Genomic DNA, 20274 nt, shown 5'->3' with positions numbered 1-20274 from the left:
ATGTAACAGTGTCAATATTAAAGATTAAATTCCTTGATAACTTGTAACAGTGTCAATATTAAAGATAACTTTGCTACCCCTCATCTTTTTCATCCTTTTACTCTCTTCTTTTTTTCCTTCCCTTTTTTCTTCATTTTTTTTTATATTTTTATTCCTCACTGGAACCAACACAATGGGCACGGCTGCCCCCCAATCACCCTTCCCCCTTGAAAAACACCATCACCTCCACCAACTTCACAAACAAGCAAAAACTGTAACAAATATTTTGGCATAGATTTCTAAAAACTACATATTAAAAAATAAAAAATAAAAAATATAAATAGCTCCCTAAGTTTGCACCAAACAAGCCATTAAACCGGGAAAATATATAATACGATGCAGCCTCAACCAGGAAAAAACTGAGAGCAGGACATCACACCAAATAGTTGAGCCTCCACAGTTCCACTGCTTTCCTGTCTGTTAGTCTCCTGTTTCTGATCCAACCAAAGTATCATGGAAGGCCATGTCTCTTTTTGTTAAGATTACAAGATGTACAAGTAGTCATCATCTTCTGGCTAATCTGCTTCTTAATCCCCTCATAGGTGTTGTATAAGAAGCCGGTCCTGTGAGCCTATCTGGGCTCTGCAGTTCTTCGTCTTCACCGCTGTCATCAGACCTCCATCTTGGTCTGCCATTTACATTTCCATACCCAAAAGTACCTTTCTCTCCATGGCTAAAACGAATAAGTACAACATACAAATTGAAATTTAAGTTACTAGCAACAGAACAATACCAAACTCCCATTTGTAGGCATTAAACTGCATAACCAGACAATGAAAAATAAAAATCACTATGAAAGGTTGGGAAGAAGAGAGGCAGAAAGGTTTTACCTCCAAGAGATATCCATTGGATCATCTGACGGGACCACCTTCCAAAGTCTGTGAGGTCCATCTGATGGAGCCTGTTTACCAGACGTGTTTAGGTAAGGATCTCTAGCTGGTTCTTTTGTTAAGAAACCATTGCTGCTGGGTGAAATTACTGGATCAGCTCCAACCCTGAGGGAATATGGCCTGGAATTTTGAAGTCTGTGAGTGACCCCATTTCCTTCCATCTGTGGAGAAACTTGATCAAATCGATAATCTTGGAAGCTGCTATCCTGAGGCACTCTTGATGAACTTTTGTTGAACTCTTTGAATGGGGTTGCAATGATTGGACGAACACGATGAATACCAGGAGTCCTAATGTCTTCGAATTTGAACATCTTGCTGACACCACTTTGAGGCTTTGGGACTCTTTCCGCATTGTTAGAGAAACTACCTTGCAGAATGGAGGGAGAGCCATGGTTCCCAATTTCAAATTTTGAACTATTAGCATATCCACCTAGTTTTGATGGAGTATCGAGAACTGAAGGTTTTGAGGAAGTGACTGTTTTGTCCATCCGAAGAACATGGAAAGAATCAATGGAGGTGGGAACCAATAAACTTGTCAAATTTGGTTCTTGTACCTTAGCAAGATCACACCTTGCAGGAGTTTCCAGATCATTAATGGTAGAAACAGCAATCTCAAGCAATTTTCCCAACTTCACTTCTTCTTGCTGAAATTCTGGCAGCAACTCTATGCTCTTTTCCTGTTAAAAGCACGTCAGTATAAGCATCCCACTTTTTCTTTTGCCACTCCAAAATAGTATTTGTTATTATAAATGTTAAGCAGCACTAAGAGGCATAATGTATATTTTCTTCTCTCTTAAATAGTTCGTCTCTGCACTTTTTGAGTCAGTTCATCAGAAGGTAATGATTTTGTTGGCGTACAGTTGGAGGAGTAATGGGGCTGCAAGAAACACATTGCATAGAATAGCCTTCCAACCAAAAAAAAAAGAAGATACCAACAAATGCAAAACTCTATTAGAAAAGCCTGTTTCATAAAAGCACCCTCCATTGCCAGACAGTTACCACCCACCTCAATACATTGTGTATTGGAGAGAAGAGAACCTAGCAAAAGATGTATTTAGTTTGTTACATGGGGATATACCTAGTTGATTTTTAGCTTAAATGGGCCACTTCATACTTTAATTTTCACATATTTAGATACAAACACCTTACTCATAAAGAGAAAGCATACAAAGTTAAAGTTCATCAAACATGCAAATCTTGTTTATGACCTTTGAATCCTGCACAAGGTGATTTCACTCAACCAACTCATAAATTTTTTTTTTGGGGGGGGGGGGGCTAAGTTGAAATATGAGTGGAAGGGTGAAAGTTGACATGGAGAGTCGAACTTAGAATACAAATCAATCATGCAGTCTCCAAACAGACTACAGAGTGTAGATTGTTTCTATTTCCGACAGATATCAAGGTTGAGTAGCATGCTGCTCTTCATGAGCCATTTGAAGCTAAGGCAAAATATGAATTTCATAAAATGAATTTTCAAAAAGAAAAGCATCAGCAATTTAAAATACTTACAACCAATCCTGCTCTCCAGTGACTTGCTGATCTCATTCTACATATGACTATTTCACTAACAGAATTCTTTGATATAAAGTCTTGCTCCACACTCTGAAGTTTACGATCAACTTGGTATGCCTCAACAAATCGGTAGCGCTAAAATCGTTAGAACAAAAAAAACCAAAAACAAAACAAAAAAGACAAGTTAGTGAACTAAGTTGTAGGCATACCGGTCATGGAATTTTGTTCAAATGACAAAGTTTATAAAAAAAAATTAATCTGACACATACTAAACATAATATATCACATTGTGTCAAGAAATCAATGTAGAACACAAGCATAAGACCCTTTACAAGGACCTACCACATGAAGATATGTCTAACATTAGACAGCAGGATATTTACTGGACACCTCAACATTGACACCAATAGATAGGAAAAAATAACCAAGTGTTTTGTTTTTCTCCATGGAGCATTATCCACACTATTTTGGGATGAAACACAAATCATGCTTTATCATACAAGCCTTCCAAAATCCAAACCATTCATCTTCAGCTCACTCTAAGGCTGAGTACAAGCACAAAAGTTCATTCTCCTCAATTTCGCCATTGGTGTTCTTTGCTCATCTCCAAGTTCTCAATTAACCCTAGCTTCTTTCTACTGCAGACCTGGTTACTCCTATCCATACATCTTAATCCTGCTTACACATTTTTTGCTTGTGCTACAGCATTGCCTATAAAAGACAATATTCTAGTTGGTTGTCATGTTAGTTAACCATGTTATTAGATACTGAAGTTGGTAACACAACTTCAAAGTCATACAAATCATAAAGAGGAAATAACAATGTTTTCGACTTTGAACAAATTTAGAAGTTACCTGCAGATAGAAAACCACGAGAAGACTTCCAATTGTTGTTGAGGGGTCATCAACAGCAAAATCCAAGAGGCACTTGTGGAGATATTTCTCTTCAACTGAATTCCAAGGGAATTCTAACATTTGGTCAACCAAGTTTCTCCAGATACAAAGAAAACAAATTTCAGTCACCAGTGCCTCCACCCAGTCCACCCAAGTCCTGCACTCACCTTTTAAGTTATCTGAGGAGCGCTGAGATGATCCATACTTCAACTTCTTTTCCTTAACCTTCATACAGAGCATTCTCTGGTACATAAATGCTTCGGTCAAAAGTCCACACTCCACTCTCACTCGAACTGCAGTGACAGCCTCACCAAGTGAAACCACCCGTGCTCCACCATCACGCCCACACCACCTTAGAACCATAAGAGCGGCATCGGGATTTTTCCTTTCTAACAGAACTTGTGCAACCTTAGGATGAGCTGTTGGGCCTGAGATTTCTGGAAGAAGGCGACAAGCTTCCTATGTGACAAAACATGTGAAGAACCATAAGCATACACAACGTTGTCAAAACTCGAGCATAATTTGGATAACTCTGCCAGGATCAAAAGGCAGTCTACCTGGTTACCACCAGCATGATATCAAGGACTAGTCAGGTTATAATAGCCATATCGCATCTCAGTCTAGATACAGAAATGACACATGAATTTGGTCTAAATATATCCATCCATACCATCATTCCCGACCACAATTTGGAGATATTGAAGCATCAATCCAGGTAGTATGCTATAGGCAAGAAATATCACATGGTGAGAAACATTTGAATGTAAAGATTGGACAACGAACAAGCTTTCCTACCAAGGAAAAGAAGAAATGCCCAGTAAACGACGTTCAAAACGTAGAGTAACATTTATATTACAAAACCCTATTGCAACACGAGATAAAATATTCTAACAGAGTTCTCAAATCCATAAGCCTTGTCAACAACCCCTCTGCAGACATGGTTCATTCCAGCCCTAAAATATCCCAAACTAAAACAAAGCTGGGGTAAAATTTACCTACATTATGTCCTCACGATCCTATCAAATATGCTTCCCCTCACCAATAAAGATAATGAAAGCTCAACAGATTTGACATCTACGATAGATGAGCACTCACTAGGGAAAATTAGGAAGATTTAGTAAACAAATAGAGAACACAAATATTGCTATTTCAGCCACATAACTTCATGTAAAAATAAGGCCTACCACAAAAATATTTCATTTGTAAGAGGGGCCATGACTCTGAAAAGACAGATAACATATCCTTGCCAAGGAGAAATATGATTATAAAAACCAACTTCAAATATTTCAGGTAAACTTTGATGTTAGCCAGATTAATCAACCTTCTTGTTTCTGCTTCAACATGTTATTTGTGAGCATTAATTCCAATGTACGATTAATTGGCCACATTTAAGTCATCAAGGACTTGTTTAAAACTACAAAACAGATAATAGTGCAAGAAACACTCACCACTACACCTATATTCCAACCTTCTCTGTGTACTAAAGCATTTTGCTACTACTATAATAATATTTCAAATTAAGAGAAGTATAAAACATAAGTAAACAGAATAAAGTTTTTTTTTTATTGGCACTAGAGTGTCCGGCTCAAAGCCTGACTAATCCTTAGGGTTGCACAAGCTCTCGGCAAGGAGTTTTCCGCAAGTGTACCATGGTTAACTCAAGGGTTTTCCCCCAATCCAATGGCCCCAAGGAATTGTTATTACCTAAAAGGTTTTGATCCTTGTATATTGGAGGGATCACACCTCCAAGACCTAAGGCCTTGCCACCAGGCCAACCACTTGGGGTTAAATAAACAGAATAAATTTTGAGAAAACATCCTAAGATTGATAGGCTTAAAAGTATACCTAGTCAGCAGAAAGCAAAAGCCTGCGTTCATACCCAACAAAGGTCTAAAGAAAATATGATAAGTTACCTGCAGAGCGTCATCAGTATGGTCATCCAGAAGATAAAAGGTAAAAGACTCCAGTAAGGAATGCCTCGTAATATTAAATGTAGCTGCAAAGTCATCTATAATGTGTCTCCATTCCTCTTCTGGCCTTGTCCAGTGCCGATCGAACAGGTAATAGAGAAACTGAGATAAAATTAAGGAAAAAGAAGAAAAGACTATATTAATAACTGTAAATATGTCCTATCAGCAGAAGCAGCAAAACAATACAATGGGAAAGGATACTATTGCTTGTTTTGCAATCACCAAATCAGAACTCCCATGCAAAAAGAGTATGTCAGCAGCAGCTCGCAGATTTTCAAATGGGTAGCACCCCGCCATCCCCTCTATCTTAGACCTGAAAAACAATGAGCTTCCAGCCTTCTGCAAAGATGCAATTTCTAATTCCTCTCCTATTTCATGTGTATATCCCTGTTCTATCTCAATATTCAACAGTGCATCTTCAATAAAGAGTGTGGAACCATTTGTTCTAGCAGATTCTGCAGAGTGATTTACTGAATCAGGCCATGAACGCTTAATTGCAGCTGATTTCCTTTCACGGATAGAAGAACGCCATGATGTAAAATTCGTATATTGAGACCCAACATTCTCAAGAAAGTGATGCCTTATGGACCATATCATGATCTCCATATGCTGGAAACCCAAAACAATGTCAGATAATAGATTAACAATGATCTAACCAAATCAAAGCATTGTTCTTGTGTAGAACTTTAAACCTGAAAACCTCTGAACAATAACCAAACTAAGCAGCGAAAGAAGATCCTAATAAAAACCATTGCCAACCAATACAAACAAACTAAACATGCAGAGGCAAGCATGTGCACACACATCAATGAAACAAGGTAGTAACCCTGTCAATGAAAATATCAAGAGAACTCAATAAACCCAAGCAGGAAACAACTTTATTAGCTTAAACTCCAAATATCATTGGTCTTATAGTTTCATGCATATCTGACTACTATTACATGACATTACATTCTTTTTACGGTTACCTAACAAAGTAATGAAGATATTTAAACACATTTAAACATCTTAGCATATAGAAAGTAGATATTTAAATAACCAAGAATTTTAGCAATCATACTTGCTTTGTCTTTAATATGCTTTCGTGAAGGTGGTAAAGATCATGAATCTGTGCTGAAAGAGTACCCTTAAAAGACGAATCCAAAACTTCCAGAAGATTGGATATGCCAGACAGCTTAACTGAAAACTTGAGAAGTGAGCTTAAACTCATTTTCATGTTTTCTACTGAGAGATCATCTATTAGATGCGTTAAGGACTACAACCCAAATTATGGTAAAGGGACAAAATTATATAAATAAATAAAGGCAACTGGCTTCACATACAAAATGTTTAGTATGTCCAAGGATACATAATCCTTGAAGTTCTGTAAGAATATTTTTGAATCTCCGCTTGCACCAATCCTTGGCAACCACTTCATCCAACAAGAAAGCAATGACAGGATCACTAGACACAGCACTTTCATCCAGACAAACATCTGTAACATCTGTTGGTCCTTCTGTTAAAGAAAACTGAAATCTCAATATAAAGAAAATGTAATAACAAATGCAAAGAGAGATAATCTGAAATTATCCCTCTTTCTGTTCATATTTCAATACACCCATATTCCTTCCATATTAGCAAAATATTTGTTTTTGGTAATACTTTTCCTTGCTGGAAAATGCCCATGGCATTATGGGTGTGAGATCATTTTAAACAAGAAAAGGCAATACACGCCACCATTTAATTTATCAAAAAAAAAATTAATAAAGAAACCATGTATGGATACAGTGGCAAATCAGAGAAACCAAGTTGTTTTCTATGGCAACATCAAAAAAAGAATAAAGCCGTTCAATATCAGCAGCTATCTGCTTCTCCCCATATTCTTTTTCTTGTAATCTGTCATCACATTTTTTGGAGATAAGACCAGCCTCTATGCACTCATAGTAAAGGCGAAGGCGAAGTACATTGCCATTCTTTGGTATTGGAATTCTACAAATTGGGCAACTATCACACCGCTGACAACACTCTGTACACAAGGAGGCATGTCCACATGAGTTCAATACACTTTCTACATAGCGTCCACAGCTTCTCAAGTCTCTAGTTGCCCGACAACACTCAACTTTTGCTTCATTGCACAATTCAATTAGATCAATAGATGCCAAGTGTTCCAATGCTTCCTGAAATTGAAACAAGGAGCAGAAAATGATTCACAATACAATGGGCAAGTGCTCAACAATCTAAATAACAGAGTCTGTATCTTGTGAGAACATGAAATATAAAGAAAGTGGATCGTCCTATGCAATTTCTCAACTTAGAATGTACCTAAAGAAGGTGACCTTTAACTGACCATTGATCTGATCAAAGAAAATAATCCAAAATTCCAGTCAATGCACAATGTCAAAAAAAAATTCACACAAAAGCCTGATCAATAACTACTGGCAATTAAGTCTCTTCAACATATACTCAATTTCACTTTTCAGGCCTCATAATAAAGTTATTTTGATCTTTATACCCTGAATTCTACTCAAACCAATCACACATTCAATGGCCGGAGCTCACAGAGATAGCTCAACCACTAGACCACATAATCAGACACCTAAGGCCAATCAAGAAAATCTCAACAAATTCTTACCACCGAAGCCCCCGAGTTTTCAAAAGCCTAGTGAGATAAGGCCCCATTTTGATGTTTGGCCTAAAGCCTTCAAAAATCTTGAGCCACTAAGCTCATAAGGGGTGAGTGGTTTCGAATATTTTCTATGTTATATATAATTTTTAAAAATGATTCGATAAATATACTGTTTGTAAATATTTATTGCAGGATTCACAACAAAATCACTTCAATACTCAAATTCTGCACAAAATGAATTCAAATTTCCAGAAACAAATTTACTTAAATTACATTGTTAAACCTAATAAAAACAACAGAGTCTATACACTTACATACAAGTTAGATATGACAACTTGAAGCATAAATATAAATATATATACACACACAGATTACATATATGTATGCAAACCTGAACACGAGGGGCGTTGTAGTTTGGTTGCCGAGGGGAAGGAGAAGCCCTTACAGCGGCGCCGTTGGGGGCTGAACCAGAAAGAGCCGCCGCTGCGTCGGATCTCCTTCCCGTATCTGAGGGAGAGTGAGAAAGTGTGTTCCACTGGCCAGAACGATATCGAAGCCCTAATGAGAAATGGAGATTAGAGCTCATTGAAGGACACCACCGTTTGCTGATTGCTCACACTCCCAAGGATTGGAGTTCGGATGCCTGAAATTGAGAGAGAGAGAGAGGCTGTGTTTGCAGAGGGTTTGAAAGACGAGCTTCATGGGTCGGCAAAAATTGAACCCGTTTTTTTTATTATTGTTATTTCGGTTCGTTGGTGATGTACAAAATAAAAAAAATGTATAAATTACACCTTATCCCTTTTTGTGGGTTTTTTTTTTTCTATTTTTTTTTATTTTTATGTTTGATCCTTTTTTCACTTTGTGCTTTAATGTTTATTTTTTTTTTATTTTGACTTTTCATATTTTAAAATTAAACAAAAAATAATATATTAATAGTCACATAGTATAAAAATATTTTGTTATATATGATTCATACCTCTAACACAAACTCAAATGTTAATATTATAATATATTTTTTTTATCATGTGACAGTTATCGTGATATTTTTTATCTAATTATAAAAATTGAAACATGAAGAGATAAAGTAAAAAAAATTAAACTTTAATGCTGTGTTTGGTTGAGAGATTTAGGAAAGAATTTGAAAAGGAAAAAGGAAAAGATATATGAAAGGGTCATGATTGAGATCCCCTCTAATCATCACCCCCACCACCCCATACACACGTGGCGGGCAGTGATTGGAGGAGAAGGAAAAAAAAAAGAAAAAGAAAAACTAGCCAATTATATTAAGAGGGAGATTAAAGATGGTGGGAGGGAAAGGGGGTCCGGAATATTATTGTATATGAAATTAGGTGAAATTTAAGTATATTTTATTCATATTTCACTTACCTTTTTTATTTTCCTTTCTAAATCTTTTCTCAAATCCTCCAATCAAACACAATATTAGAGTCAAAATGAGAAAGTGGCCAAACATAAATAGGACAAAATGCAATTTACTCCAAAAAAATCTATGCAAATTACTTTCTCAAAAAAAAAAAAAAACATGCAAGTATAGTAAAAAATTAGAAATTTTATTATTAAATTAGTGAAATTCATTGAGTCATATCTATCTTGTCCTTCACAGAATGAGAACTCATTTATACGGGGATGCATTTGAATATTGGATGTGAGAATGTGTTAGTGTTTTTTTTTTTTTTTGAATATTGTATTTTTAATCAAGTATTTATAAAAAATTTATTGCATATTAAAATTATGGGTCTGGCTTTGGTCCAGTTCACCATCAGACTGGATCGTGCTGTTGGGCCCGTGGGGGCCACCACGGGTCCTGTTTTAAAAATCTGAACCGTTCAATGTGTAGAACTCTTCGAGTACTATATGCCTATGAAAAATTTATTGCATATTAAAATTATGGGTTTGGCTTTGGTCCAGTCCACCATCAGACTAGATCGTGCTCTTGGGCCCGTGGGGGCTACCACGGGTCCTGTTTTGAAAATCTGAACCGTTCAATGTGTAGAACTCTTCGAGTACTATATGCTTATGAAAAATCACGTTGATCGGATATCGATAGCTATGTGATCAAATCAGGTTTGTATAAAAAAAATGGACAATGAATAAATTAACGGTTGACAAAAAACTAATTTGATCACATTGCTATCGATATCCGATCAACATGATTTTTTATAGGCATATAGTACTCGAAGAATTTTACACATTGAACGGTTCAGATTTTCAAAACGGGACCCGTGGTGAGCCCCTACGGGCCCAACAACATGGTCCAGTCCGATGGTAGACTGGACCATAGCCAGACCCTAAAATTATTTACCACAATACATTCAATCTGTAATTTTATTTTAAACTTGAAGTTACCAGTTGAAGTCACAATTTGAATTAAAATCACAACTTCAAATTATAATTTTATTATAATAAATTGACCAAACACAACTTAGACCATTTTTACTTTTATTTTAATTTTGTTGAACCACTTTGTTAACATGAGGAAGTGAAAATGGAAATTTTCATGCTCAGGTAGAATCACAATTTCAATTTCTAATTTTAGCGTCAATATAAATATTTGGGAGGAACTTAGGGTGTATTTGTTTGGACAGATTGAATAAAGGATGATTGAAATCCACCGGACTGCTAGTTCTGGGATACATTGTCCCCGGACTATTTAGTTGAATTGGATTTGTATCTCATGTTTGTTTAGTCATGAGATTAGATGTCAGGAAAGAACTATTTGTTGAACAAGATGTGAATCCTATGTTTGTTTGGGATATTATTAAGAATGATAAATGCTCAAATGACTATTTTACCCTTTTCAATTATTTACTAAGTAATAGTAATATTAAACATATCTTTAATATTTTAATTATTTTTAAATAGATTAAATAAAAATTTATTTTATTTTATTTTTTACACAATTAAATAAATGTATTTTTTTAAATTAAATAAATAAAATATCAATAAAAATATATGTTATTTTTTAATTAAAATTTTAAATAAATTTATTTTAAAAAATAATAATAATTAAATAATGAAATTAAATAAAACAACTATTAAAATTTAAATAATGAAATTAAATAGAATATAAACAAAATTTTAAAATAAAATATCAATAAAATATCTATAAAAAATTATTTTAAAAAATTAAATAAATAAACGATCAATAAAAATTAAATAAAATTATTTTATTTTTAAATTGAGACATTTAAATTTTATTAAATTTTACTAAATATAACCCATAATTAAATAGTAGAGGGTCAAAATGGTCATTTCACCGCCTAATCCCATATCTCCCATTATCCCTTCATTTGTGTTCCACCCCTCACGCGACACAATATGGGACACAATAGTCCAATGGATTTGGGACTATTAGTTCAGTGCTAAAATTTTGAATCAAATAACGGACTATTAGTCTACATGAACTAGTCTAATCCTACCTTTCAATCCCACAAAACAAATACCACCTTAGTATATAAACTGAACATTTTTTTTTCCAGCTATTCAATCTGTGATTTTTATTTGGCCACACTAGCAACATTTGCTCTGACTCCAGTTGATCTCAATAGCTAGACTAATGATTTTATCAGAATGGATATCCATGTCGATTAGTTGGAATTGTGAACTCAATTTTCCGATGGTATGAAGATTTTGAGTTTAAACTTGTCATATATTTGTGCTTATTTGTTGTTAAATTTTTTTACATAATAATTGAATATTCAATTTGATGTGATTGTTATCATTTTAAAAAATAAATTCAAAGTATATCCTGTACATTAATCTATTTGAAGCAAATGCATGAACATATTATTCATAATTAAAGTTGGTTTATTAGATTAAGAGAGGCATGAAAGTGACATTACAACCCATGGAAGATAAAGGTCAATGGCAGGCCAAGAATACGCTGGTCTTTTGTGGAAGAAAGAATGATGTGATCCTTTTTCATTAGCTATCTACTTATTATTATTATTATTAGGAACTGATACGGGAAAAATAAATAAATTAAAAAGCCATTATTACCGTTTAGAAAAATAAAAATAACCAATTGACCTTTTGGCAAATGTGACTACTTTGTATTTATCCAGAATTTCTCTACATTTGTTGGAATTCTTGCATTGATTGTATGTTCATGATTAGATTTTTATTTCATAGTTAAATGTTCACCTTGATATAGTTTTTCATTTTATGTATTTATAATTTATCTCTGAAATAAAAAAAAATAATAAATCACAAGCAATTGGTGACAGCTCACCTTTGGCAAAAAATTACTTAGTAGTCTTATAAGAGCATCTCCAACCCACTAGGCATATGATGCTTGTTAGTCAAAATGCCTAATGTGACTCACTTTTTTCAACTCCAATGCACTAGGCATATGCTCAGGCATTTTGGCTCAGCTCACATTCACTAGCTACATGTAGCTAGCCTTCAAGGCTAGGCAAAATGTATTTAATCATTAAGATTATTTCCCTCCATCTTTGTTGCTGACGTGGCATTCTATAAAGTTAATAGTATTTGGATGAATAGCTAAAATAAAGAGCATGGTTGGGGTAGAAACATGAAATCGTTGATAGGCAAAATAAAATGTATACTTTATAGTAATATTTAGATAGGTAAAATGCATACTACCATTGGAGATGCTCTAACAATGTTCCACATTATTAATGTTGTAATACTTATCCCGTTATCTACAAAAACAAACATAAAAATGTAACTCACTGTTTAAATTAATAAAAATCAAGTTGGCAATAATTATCACTAATAATTTTTGATAATGCATTTTTAATCCCTCTTATAGGATGAACTTGAATTAGTTGAGTTGAGTTGAGTTAGCAATCCAATAAGCTCCACATAAAGCTTGTTTGATTGTAACAATTAGATTCACAATCCAATCTTATTTTACAAAAACAGAACCATGTTTTATGTAGTGAAGACTTTTATGTAAACATAATTAAATATAATTATGGGGAAATAACATTATAGTGTTTATGAAAAAAAAATAATATTTTAATTATTAAAGTGTTTAAACTTTAACACTGATTTGTAATTTTTTTTCTGCTGTGATGTTATTTTCCCTCAAATTAATCTTACATCTAATTTAATTCAAATTTTAAATGGAGAACGAAACAACCAATAGGAGAGTGGTGTCGGCCATCATTGGGAGAGGAATGAGTAGATTCTCATACCATCCCGCGCCATCAATCCAAAAGATAACATGATAAAATAAATGACTAAAGAACGAAAATATAATCAATGAGTTATTTATTATATTTCCAAATTTTTTGAACTTATTCTTTCAAATTCAAATAATTTTCAACTTTTTCAAACTCATTATATTCAAATCGCGTGTTTTTTTTTATTTAAAAAAAAAAAAAAAAAACAACTTTGAAAGATGTTTTCAAAACACGGCTACAAAAGTTTTTAGTAAAATCATGTTTTCAAAACAAAACTTCACAAAAAAATATGAATTTATTAAATAAGTTCAAAATAAATAATATAGATTTGAGAAATATAAGTTGTGTTTTGGTTCATGAGTTTGGAGAGAGATTTGAAAAGAAAATAAAAAAAAAATTATGTGAAACAAAATAAAAAGTAAATATATCTTATTCACATTTGACCAACCTTTTTAAATCTCTTCTCAAATCTATAAATCAAACACAGTCTATGTACCAAAAGCCGTTTTTGCTTGCTAGTAATAGTATGCATGACGGAGTCAACTTTTTTTTTTTTTAGAGCCAAAACATTTTCCTACAAGCCAAACAAATAACAAGCAAGCAAAATATCTGGAGCAAATTCAATCAGCTCACTAAACAAACACATGAAAAGCCTTCAATGTCACAAGGATGGTTTTGTGATAGTGTTGTACTGGTCCTCTCAAGCAACCTATATACTAAAAGTAGTCAAAAAACAGGGAAAAAGAATGCAGTGCACAAGAAATTCACCTAAATTATGGAAAACTAACAAATTTAAGACGCAACATGAATATCAATAACCTCTTGGTGAAGACATTGTACCATTTAGAACTTCATATGTGTACGTCATACAGCTTCACCACTTCTTTTTATCCTTGTATGAGGTGTGGAAAGGCCAATTTCAATGCCAACCGTTGTACTGCATGCACATTGCAGAAAGTGTTTGAGCATCATGGTTTCCTGCACTAGTAAGCAAGAGATAAAGATACAACGGCAGAGGTTGGCATCCTAATGGCGTCCAGTCTAAACTAACGTCATATAGAGCAATATAATGGGATGACCATTGCACCATTTTTCTCACAATGCTTTCACGAGTCCAAAATACAAGTTCACCAGAAGCCTCCAAGACCGTGATATTTAAATTTGCACGTCCAAAAAACTATTAAAAAAAATTGGGTAAAATGAATTAGAGGGAACTGGAGCGACGGTCAATTTATTCATAATAGTGCAAGTAAAATTTTTTACCTTGACATCAAAATGGTTTCTCCTTCAGTACAGAATCTGGCTTCCATGTTTCTAAAAGCCTCACTGAGAGCATTCGATTGAGGCTATAAGCACAACAGGGAGCATTTACATACTGTAGAAAGTGCGGCAAAGCCTTAGATTTCTGATCTACTGCCCGATGCAAATACATGAAATTCTTGTCAGAAAGTAAGAAACTTAAAGAAAAATATGAAAATGGGTAAAAGAATAGAGTACAATCATAATTCTTAATAGTTTCAGTTAGATTTAAACATTAAAATGCTATAAATAAGAGTAACATCAAAATGCTATCTATTTCTCTTGGAACTTGTCAAATCTATGTTGGATGTGCTTTGATTTCTTGAGCATAATCCCTTAGCTGTTTAGTTCCACACTTTAAACAAAGAAAAAAGGTAAATAATAAAGGTCTTAGAGAAAGCATTCCTTTTATGCAACTGTTATAATACTTTGGCCAAAAGGCCAATACCATGCTTCATAACTCCAAAAAAAAAAAGGACAAACCCAAAGAATAAAGGAGACTGGAAACTTACCAAAAAAACAGAGAAATGAGCATTATATAAATAATCTAAAATCATTAGGTTCTAGAAATTACCCAAAAAATGAGCTTCAACCTCTTGAATTTTCCTTGTGTAATACATGCTATTGAGTATCTTTGTTGGCACTTCTCTCTTTTCAATAGAATATATCCACATTGCCGAGTACAAAATACTTGGAAGTGTAAGAACAGATGTGGTGCATGCACATCAAACACACACCTAGTTGGTGACTTGATCAAGTCTTGTCATCAATTCAACATGAAAGAAAACAGTGTTTTGTGTGAGTTTGTCATAAATCTCACAATCCACATTGGCACAGTATGACAGAATACCATTTGAATATGCATTTTTTTTCATTCACAAACGAGTTCATAAAACACTATTATACAAGTCTACGGAACATTCTTATCCTTCAACCTGCTATAGGGACATAATATCTGAAGCAGTAGAAGAAGTAAAGCAAACAAATTCTGCAAACAAGTCAATGCTGTTCAATGAGAAAAGGATAGCACAAAAATAAGGAAATAACTGATCCCCTTGATGACTAATGTATTGATATGAAAACACAATCAATCCTCACAGCCACAACCAAAATTTGCAGCACTAAGAAATTCTTGTCATGCAAAGAAATTTAAGCTATTTTAAACCCAATTAGGAGAGCCAAGTCAATGTCAAAGACGGTAAATTCCAGAAAGGAATTGTTATATCCCAAATAGCAATATCCCACACCTGAAGTGAACCCATAGATCTAGTCAGATAGGTCAATCACATGTTGAAAACCACAAGGCTCCATTTGGATACAAAGATTTGAAATGAATGAATTTGGTGTCACTCATTCAAGGAGTATAACATTTAATTCAATGTAATATTTTAGTTATGAGTTTCAAGAATGGATTTGAGAGTTTTAGATTAATGAATTTGAAACAAGTGAATACGGTTATTTGAAATCCTGCCATAAATGATTCTACTTGTACAAAAATATTAACAAAATGCATATTTCCAATCTCTATGCATACTTCACTTTAGAACGAATAATATACATCCATTAATCAAGCTTCTTACAATTTCATAGAATTGAACATCAAATTGCCTCCTTTCAAATTTATGTATCCAAATGGAGCCTAAGTGTCTTTAATTGAATGAATTCTCAATATTCTTTCACTCCAGAATTGTTTATAGATTTCCTGATAGCAACCTTCAAAGTGTCATTCGATAAAATAAAATCACAAAAAGTCAAGGAAAGGGCTAAAGCAATTGGCCTACCTTCAGAAGACTTGATATAATACTCTCCCGAGACATATGTCTGCTGTTGGGGCATCAGCAATGGATCATGTTAACCAGATAGGATGAAGCTCTCAGATACAGAGACAGACCACAAAAAAAGTTTTACTAAATTTTTTTTATTATGTGCCTTCTTTCATTATGATTTATATGAACTAATTGTGCAAGGAGAAAATCAACACAAATGTTATCTCCTACAATTCATCTAACAGTAACCATTTGATACACTATGAAATGAGCTGGTAGTAGAAGTATTACAGGATTATCATTTAAACATAGCGCAGGAATGAGGTAAGACACATACCAAGAGCATATTGGAAGTTTATGGAAAATATTGAAAATTATGGAAAGTTCATATTAACTGGAGAAGGATATATCCCAAGTACTTAGGATTATCGTAACTACTTTATTTTCAGTTAAGTTGACATAAACTACTTTCTTTTTTTGATGAACAATAACTGTTCACTCCAATTATCAGAAGGCCCCAATAGATATGCAGAAATAGATGACATTGCAAAAATAATAGACACTAGATTTAATGAGCTACACATTTCCTTTTTTGATGCGCCATCCTCACTAAGAAACAATTTCACAAACTCATTTTCATTTCTGGTTTGCAAACTAATAATTATGTGCATAAGCTCTGCCCCAAAACAAAGTTAGGAAGCCTGTCGGTCAAACATTATTAATTTAGTCAACAAATTAGAACTATTCTAAACTAACAACAGACCACCCAAAATAGCACAGTCAACACCTAGCATTGAGACGAAAACAACAATACTCCCTCTATTCATCCATATTAATATCCATTACATATTAAACTACTCACAGCAATCAACCAAAATGTGCCCCTACATGATCGGCAATGGTCGGTACAAATGAAAAGTAAAGAAATTAGATATCTTTATATTTCCATAATCCCCTTTCCTCTTTACATAATTCAGTGCATTATACCTCCAATTGAGGCCTCAATGTAGCAGGAACAAGCTTTCAAATCTTCAATTGTTTGCCATCACATCTACCTCTGCAAGTTACATAGTCAAACTTTCAGTTCTCCATACCAGACAAACACACACACACACACACACACACACACACACAGCGCGATTAGATTCTCAGTCCCATCCGAGCAAAGAATAAAAGAGACAAATTCCAAACCCACAAATTACATATATACATGTATTTGTGTGTATGGTTTGAGAGAGAGAGAGAGAGAGAGAGAGAGAGAGAGAGAGAAGAAACCCATACCAAAGCATCATGAACTCGGTAAGCATCAGCACTAACCCCCGCCAAATACAAGCCAGGGAAAACATTCTGCGAAGAAGCATCAAACATTAAGCAACTACCAATCAAACAAAACAATATTACAGAGGAGAAAAAAGATCAATCTCTCACATCGACATATTTTTGTACAGACTTTGGTCTCTTCTTCGGCCTCCGAGCTGGTTTCGACCCAGTCATCGCGTACACATCCTCTTCAATCTCCTCCCGAGAAAGCGCGATCCAGAACTTCCTCTTCTCCTTCTTCTCCGAGCCATGACCTTCAACAAAACCTCTCAACCTCATCGATTTCGGAAGATTCTCCGTCTGCTGCACAACCGGAATTGCAGATAAACTTTCCTGCAATTCTCCATTCTTCGAAACCCCTCCGATCTCCACCGCAGCTTTCGCAACAGCCTTTCTCGGCCTTAGATTCCACGGCTTCGCCATCGATGATTCCTCGGCCTCAACCTCATCGCAGACCTTTTCCTTCTCTCTCTCTCCATCCACTAAAACCACCGCTTCTTGGTTCAGCGACGAACAGGACGCGAATGAGAACCGGTTCTTCTGTGCGCTCCGCGATCCGACCGAAAACCTCCGATTCTCAAACTCCCACTCGTTCTTGAAACCACCGCCACCGTCGGAGTCCTGGTCCGACGGCGGCGAGCGGTGGCGCTCCGGAGTCTCCGAGTGCCTGCGATACCGGTGGTTGGAGTTCATCTGGTTTTTGTGGCCCCATTTCAATAAGGGAAGAGAGAAGTTGTGCAGAGGCTGAGACTTCACAGGCGCAGTCGCCATTAGAGCGAGAGAGAGAGAGAGAGAGACTACTCCATCAACTTCTAGAGAGAGAAAACGAACGAATCTCACTCTTCTTCTAGAGCGAGAAAACACGAACCCTAACACAATATACAGATGTATGTATGTATGTATATAGAGGAAGAGCAATGGAGAGAGAGGAAGCAGAGATGGTGATGGCGAAGACTGCAGGTGTATTTTTTAGAGAGAGAGTGAGAGAGAGAGAGAGAGAGATAGAGAAGGGAGAGGGTGGGTTTTATGTTGTATTATGATATGTCTCTCTGCCTCTCGCTCTGTATACATATACGAAAGCGGGAGTAAGTTCGGTCTACGTATACGCTATTTCTCAGCACTTTTTTTACAGTAAAAAAAAGGATAAATTACATTGACACGCTTGATACAGATTTTTTTTCACATTTGAAAATTTATATTTTTCTCTCTAAAAGTTGTAATCTAATTACAAATTATTTCATGAATGTTACATGTTAAAATTTTTTAAATTATTATTTTTTCCTTTTTTCCTACCATATTTTCTTCTTATTGTTGGGACTACATTTTACAACTTTTCATCATTAAATTCTACCTGAATATATTCTTATTAAGTGATAATATACAAATATAATTTTTATATAGGATTTTCAAACACAATAATATAACTTAATGGTGATCTTTCAATTTAAAACAAAACATACATAAACATGATTTATATTTATAACAATATCACTATCATAATATTTTTCTAATTTTTCTCAATAAATTTTTGTATATGAACATACTTTTTTATTTTTATTTCTACCTTTATTTATATTTAGATATATTTAAAAAAGTATAAAATTTGTACAAAATTGTTTTTTTTTTTTAAAAAAAATCATTGAATATAACAAAATAAGATAATGTATTGATTTTGGTTTTTTATTTTTATTTTTTGTATTTGGTGAATTAAAAAAATCACAAATTATTATACTTCTTGATTATGTCTACATTAGGTATATCTAAAACATAAAAAAAGAAAAAAATATATAAATTGCATAAAACCTTCGTTTGAGATGTGAGTTGACTTTTTTAACTTTTTGGCTATTTTAGACGGGGGCTAAAAAATCTCGTTTCAGATTGACTTTTTGATTTTTGTAAGAGAAAAAATAAAATGATTATGATTTTAATGTGATATTTTATTTTATTAACTTTTTAACCTATTTTGTCTTGTGATATTTTATTTTATTGACTTTTTAACCTATTTTGTCTTTTTGTATCTATTTTAACTAAAAAAATTTATGCCAAGCATAGCCAAAATATTTTAAAAAAATAGTAAAAATAAAAAAAAAACACGAAAATTAAATAATAAAAAAACATTTTTTTTTTTGTGAGTTAAATCAAATAAGTTGATTGCTATTTTCTTTTGGGGGATGCACCAATAAATCCCAAATTAATAACTTATGCACTGTTTAGTCCTAAAAGTTTTCTTATAGACTGAAAGGTCCCATTACAATGTTAATAACATCAGATACAATGTTAATAACATCAGAGTCATGTTACAAACATTGGATTTCAAACATCTAATGTTCATCAAATTTCAATAATGTTTGAAAATATAGGATGAAAAACATCTAATGTTCATCAGATTTCAATAAATTTTGAAATTATAGAATGAAATATCAGATCATTTACATCATTCACATCATGTTGATGTAAAAATGGGACTAAATGGAGCATAAGAAAACTTTTAGGACTAAATGGTTCAACGTTTCAAAAACTAGGACTTATGGGTAAATTTTCCTTTTCTTTAAAATGGCATTAACAAAATATCTGTATTATTTTATTACATATATATATATATATATAAAGATTAAGGGTAAATATGTCATTTAATCTAATATGGGGAAGTGTAATGTTTCAAATGTGAGGAAAAGATCGACATTAAATAAAAATCTTATAAGGTGTCAGTGTAATTTACCAAAAAAAAAAAATGGGGGTTCTCTTCGATTCTTAATCAAATTATATCAGAAAGGTATTATTAGGCTTATAGGGTTTACTTTTGAGTCATATT

General features: G+C 33.9%; 2 protein-coding genes across 10 annotated transcripts; both read right to left on the bottom strand.

Moving 5' to 3' along the window:
• Positions 1 to 252: 252 nt before the first annotated feature.
• LOC114283809 (E3 ubiquitin-protein ligase HOS1-like) lies at positions 253 to 9439 on the bottom strand. Of its 2 annotated transcripts, none has more exons than XM_028226678.2 (10): positions 8301 to 9439; positions 7070 to 7460; positions 6653 to 6787; positions 6365 to 6540; positions 5506 to 5913; positions 5248 to 5406; positions 3296 to 3793; positions 2439 to 2576; positions 870 to 1606; positions 253 to 712 (listed from the first exon to the last, which is right to left on the bottom strand). In XM_028226678.2, the coding sequence occupies exons 1-10, from the start codon at positions 8493 to 8495 to the stop codon at positions 544 to 546; spliced, it is 3006 nt and encodes a 1001-aa protein (XP_028082479.2). In that variant the 5' UTR covers positions 8496 to 9439; the 3' UTR covers positions 253 to 543. The 2 variants fall into 2 exon arrangements, with proteins under 2 accessions (XP_028082479.2, XP_082752071.1); XM_082895945.1 differs by having other exon boundaries at positions 2439 to 2558.
• Positions 9440 to 13683: 4244 nt separating this feature from the next.
• LOC114283810 (uncharacterized) lies at positions 13684 to 18559 on the bottom strand. 8 transcript variants are annotated; one of them, XR_003636693.2, is made up of 7 exons: positions 17571 to 18524; positions 17424 to 17489; positions 17130 to 17199; positions 16158 to 16200; positions 14951 to 15135; positions 14341 to 14490; positions 13684 to 14254 (listed from the first exon to the last, which is right to left on the bottom strand). XR_003636693.2 is itself a non-coding variant. In XM_028226679.2 (3 exons), exons 1-3 carry the CDS (start codon positions 18231 to 18233, stop codon positions 17194 to 17196), a joined length of 735 nt encoding a protein of 244 aa, XP_028082480.2. In that variant the 5' UTR covers positions 18234 to 18559; the 3' UTR covers positions 16936 to 17193. The 8 variants fall into 8 exon arrangements, 1 of the variants encoding a protein (XP_028082480.2); XR_014344851.1 differs by having other exon boundaries at positions 14341 to 14452; XR_003636692.2 differs by lacking the exon at positions 16158 to 16200 and having other exon boundaries at positions 17571 to 18536.
• Positions 18560 to 20274: the final 1715 nt, after the last annotated feature.

The sequence above is a fragment of the Camellia sinensis genome, chromosome 11 (genome assembly GCF_055761805.1).
Source record: "Camellia sinensis isolate YWXY chromosome 11, ASM5576180v1, whole genome shotgun sequence".
In the NCBI taxonomy this organism is placed as follows: Eukaryota; Viridiplantae; Streptophyta; class Magnoliopsida; order Ericales; family Theaceae; genus Camellia; species Camellia sinensis.
The sequence above is the reverse complement of the archived record's forward strand: the minus strand, read 5'-3'. Positions and strand labels throughout refer to the sequence as shown.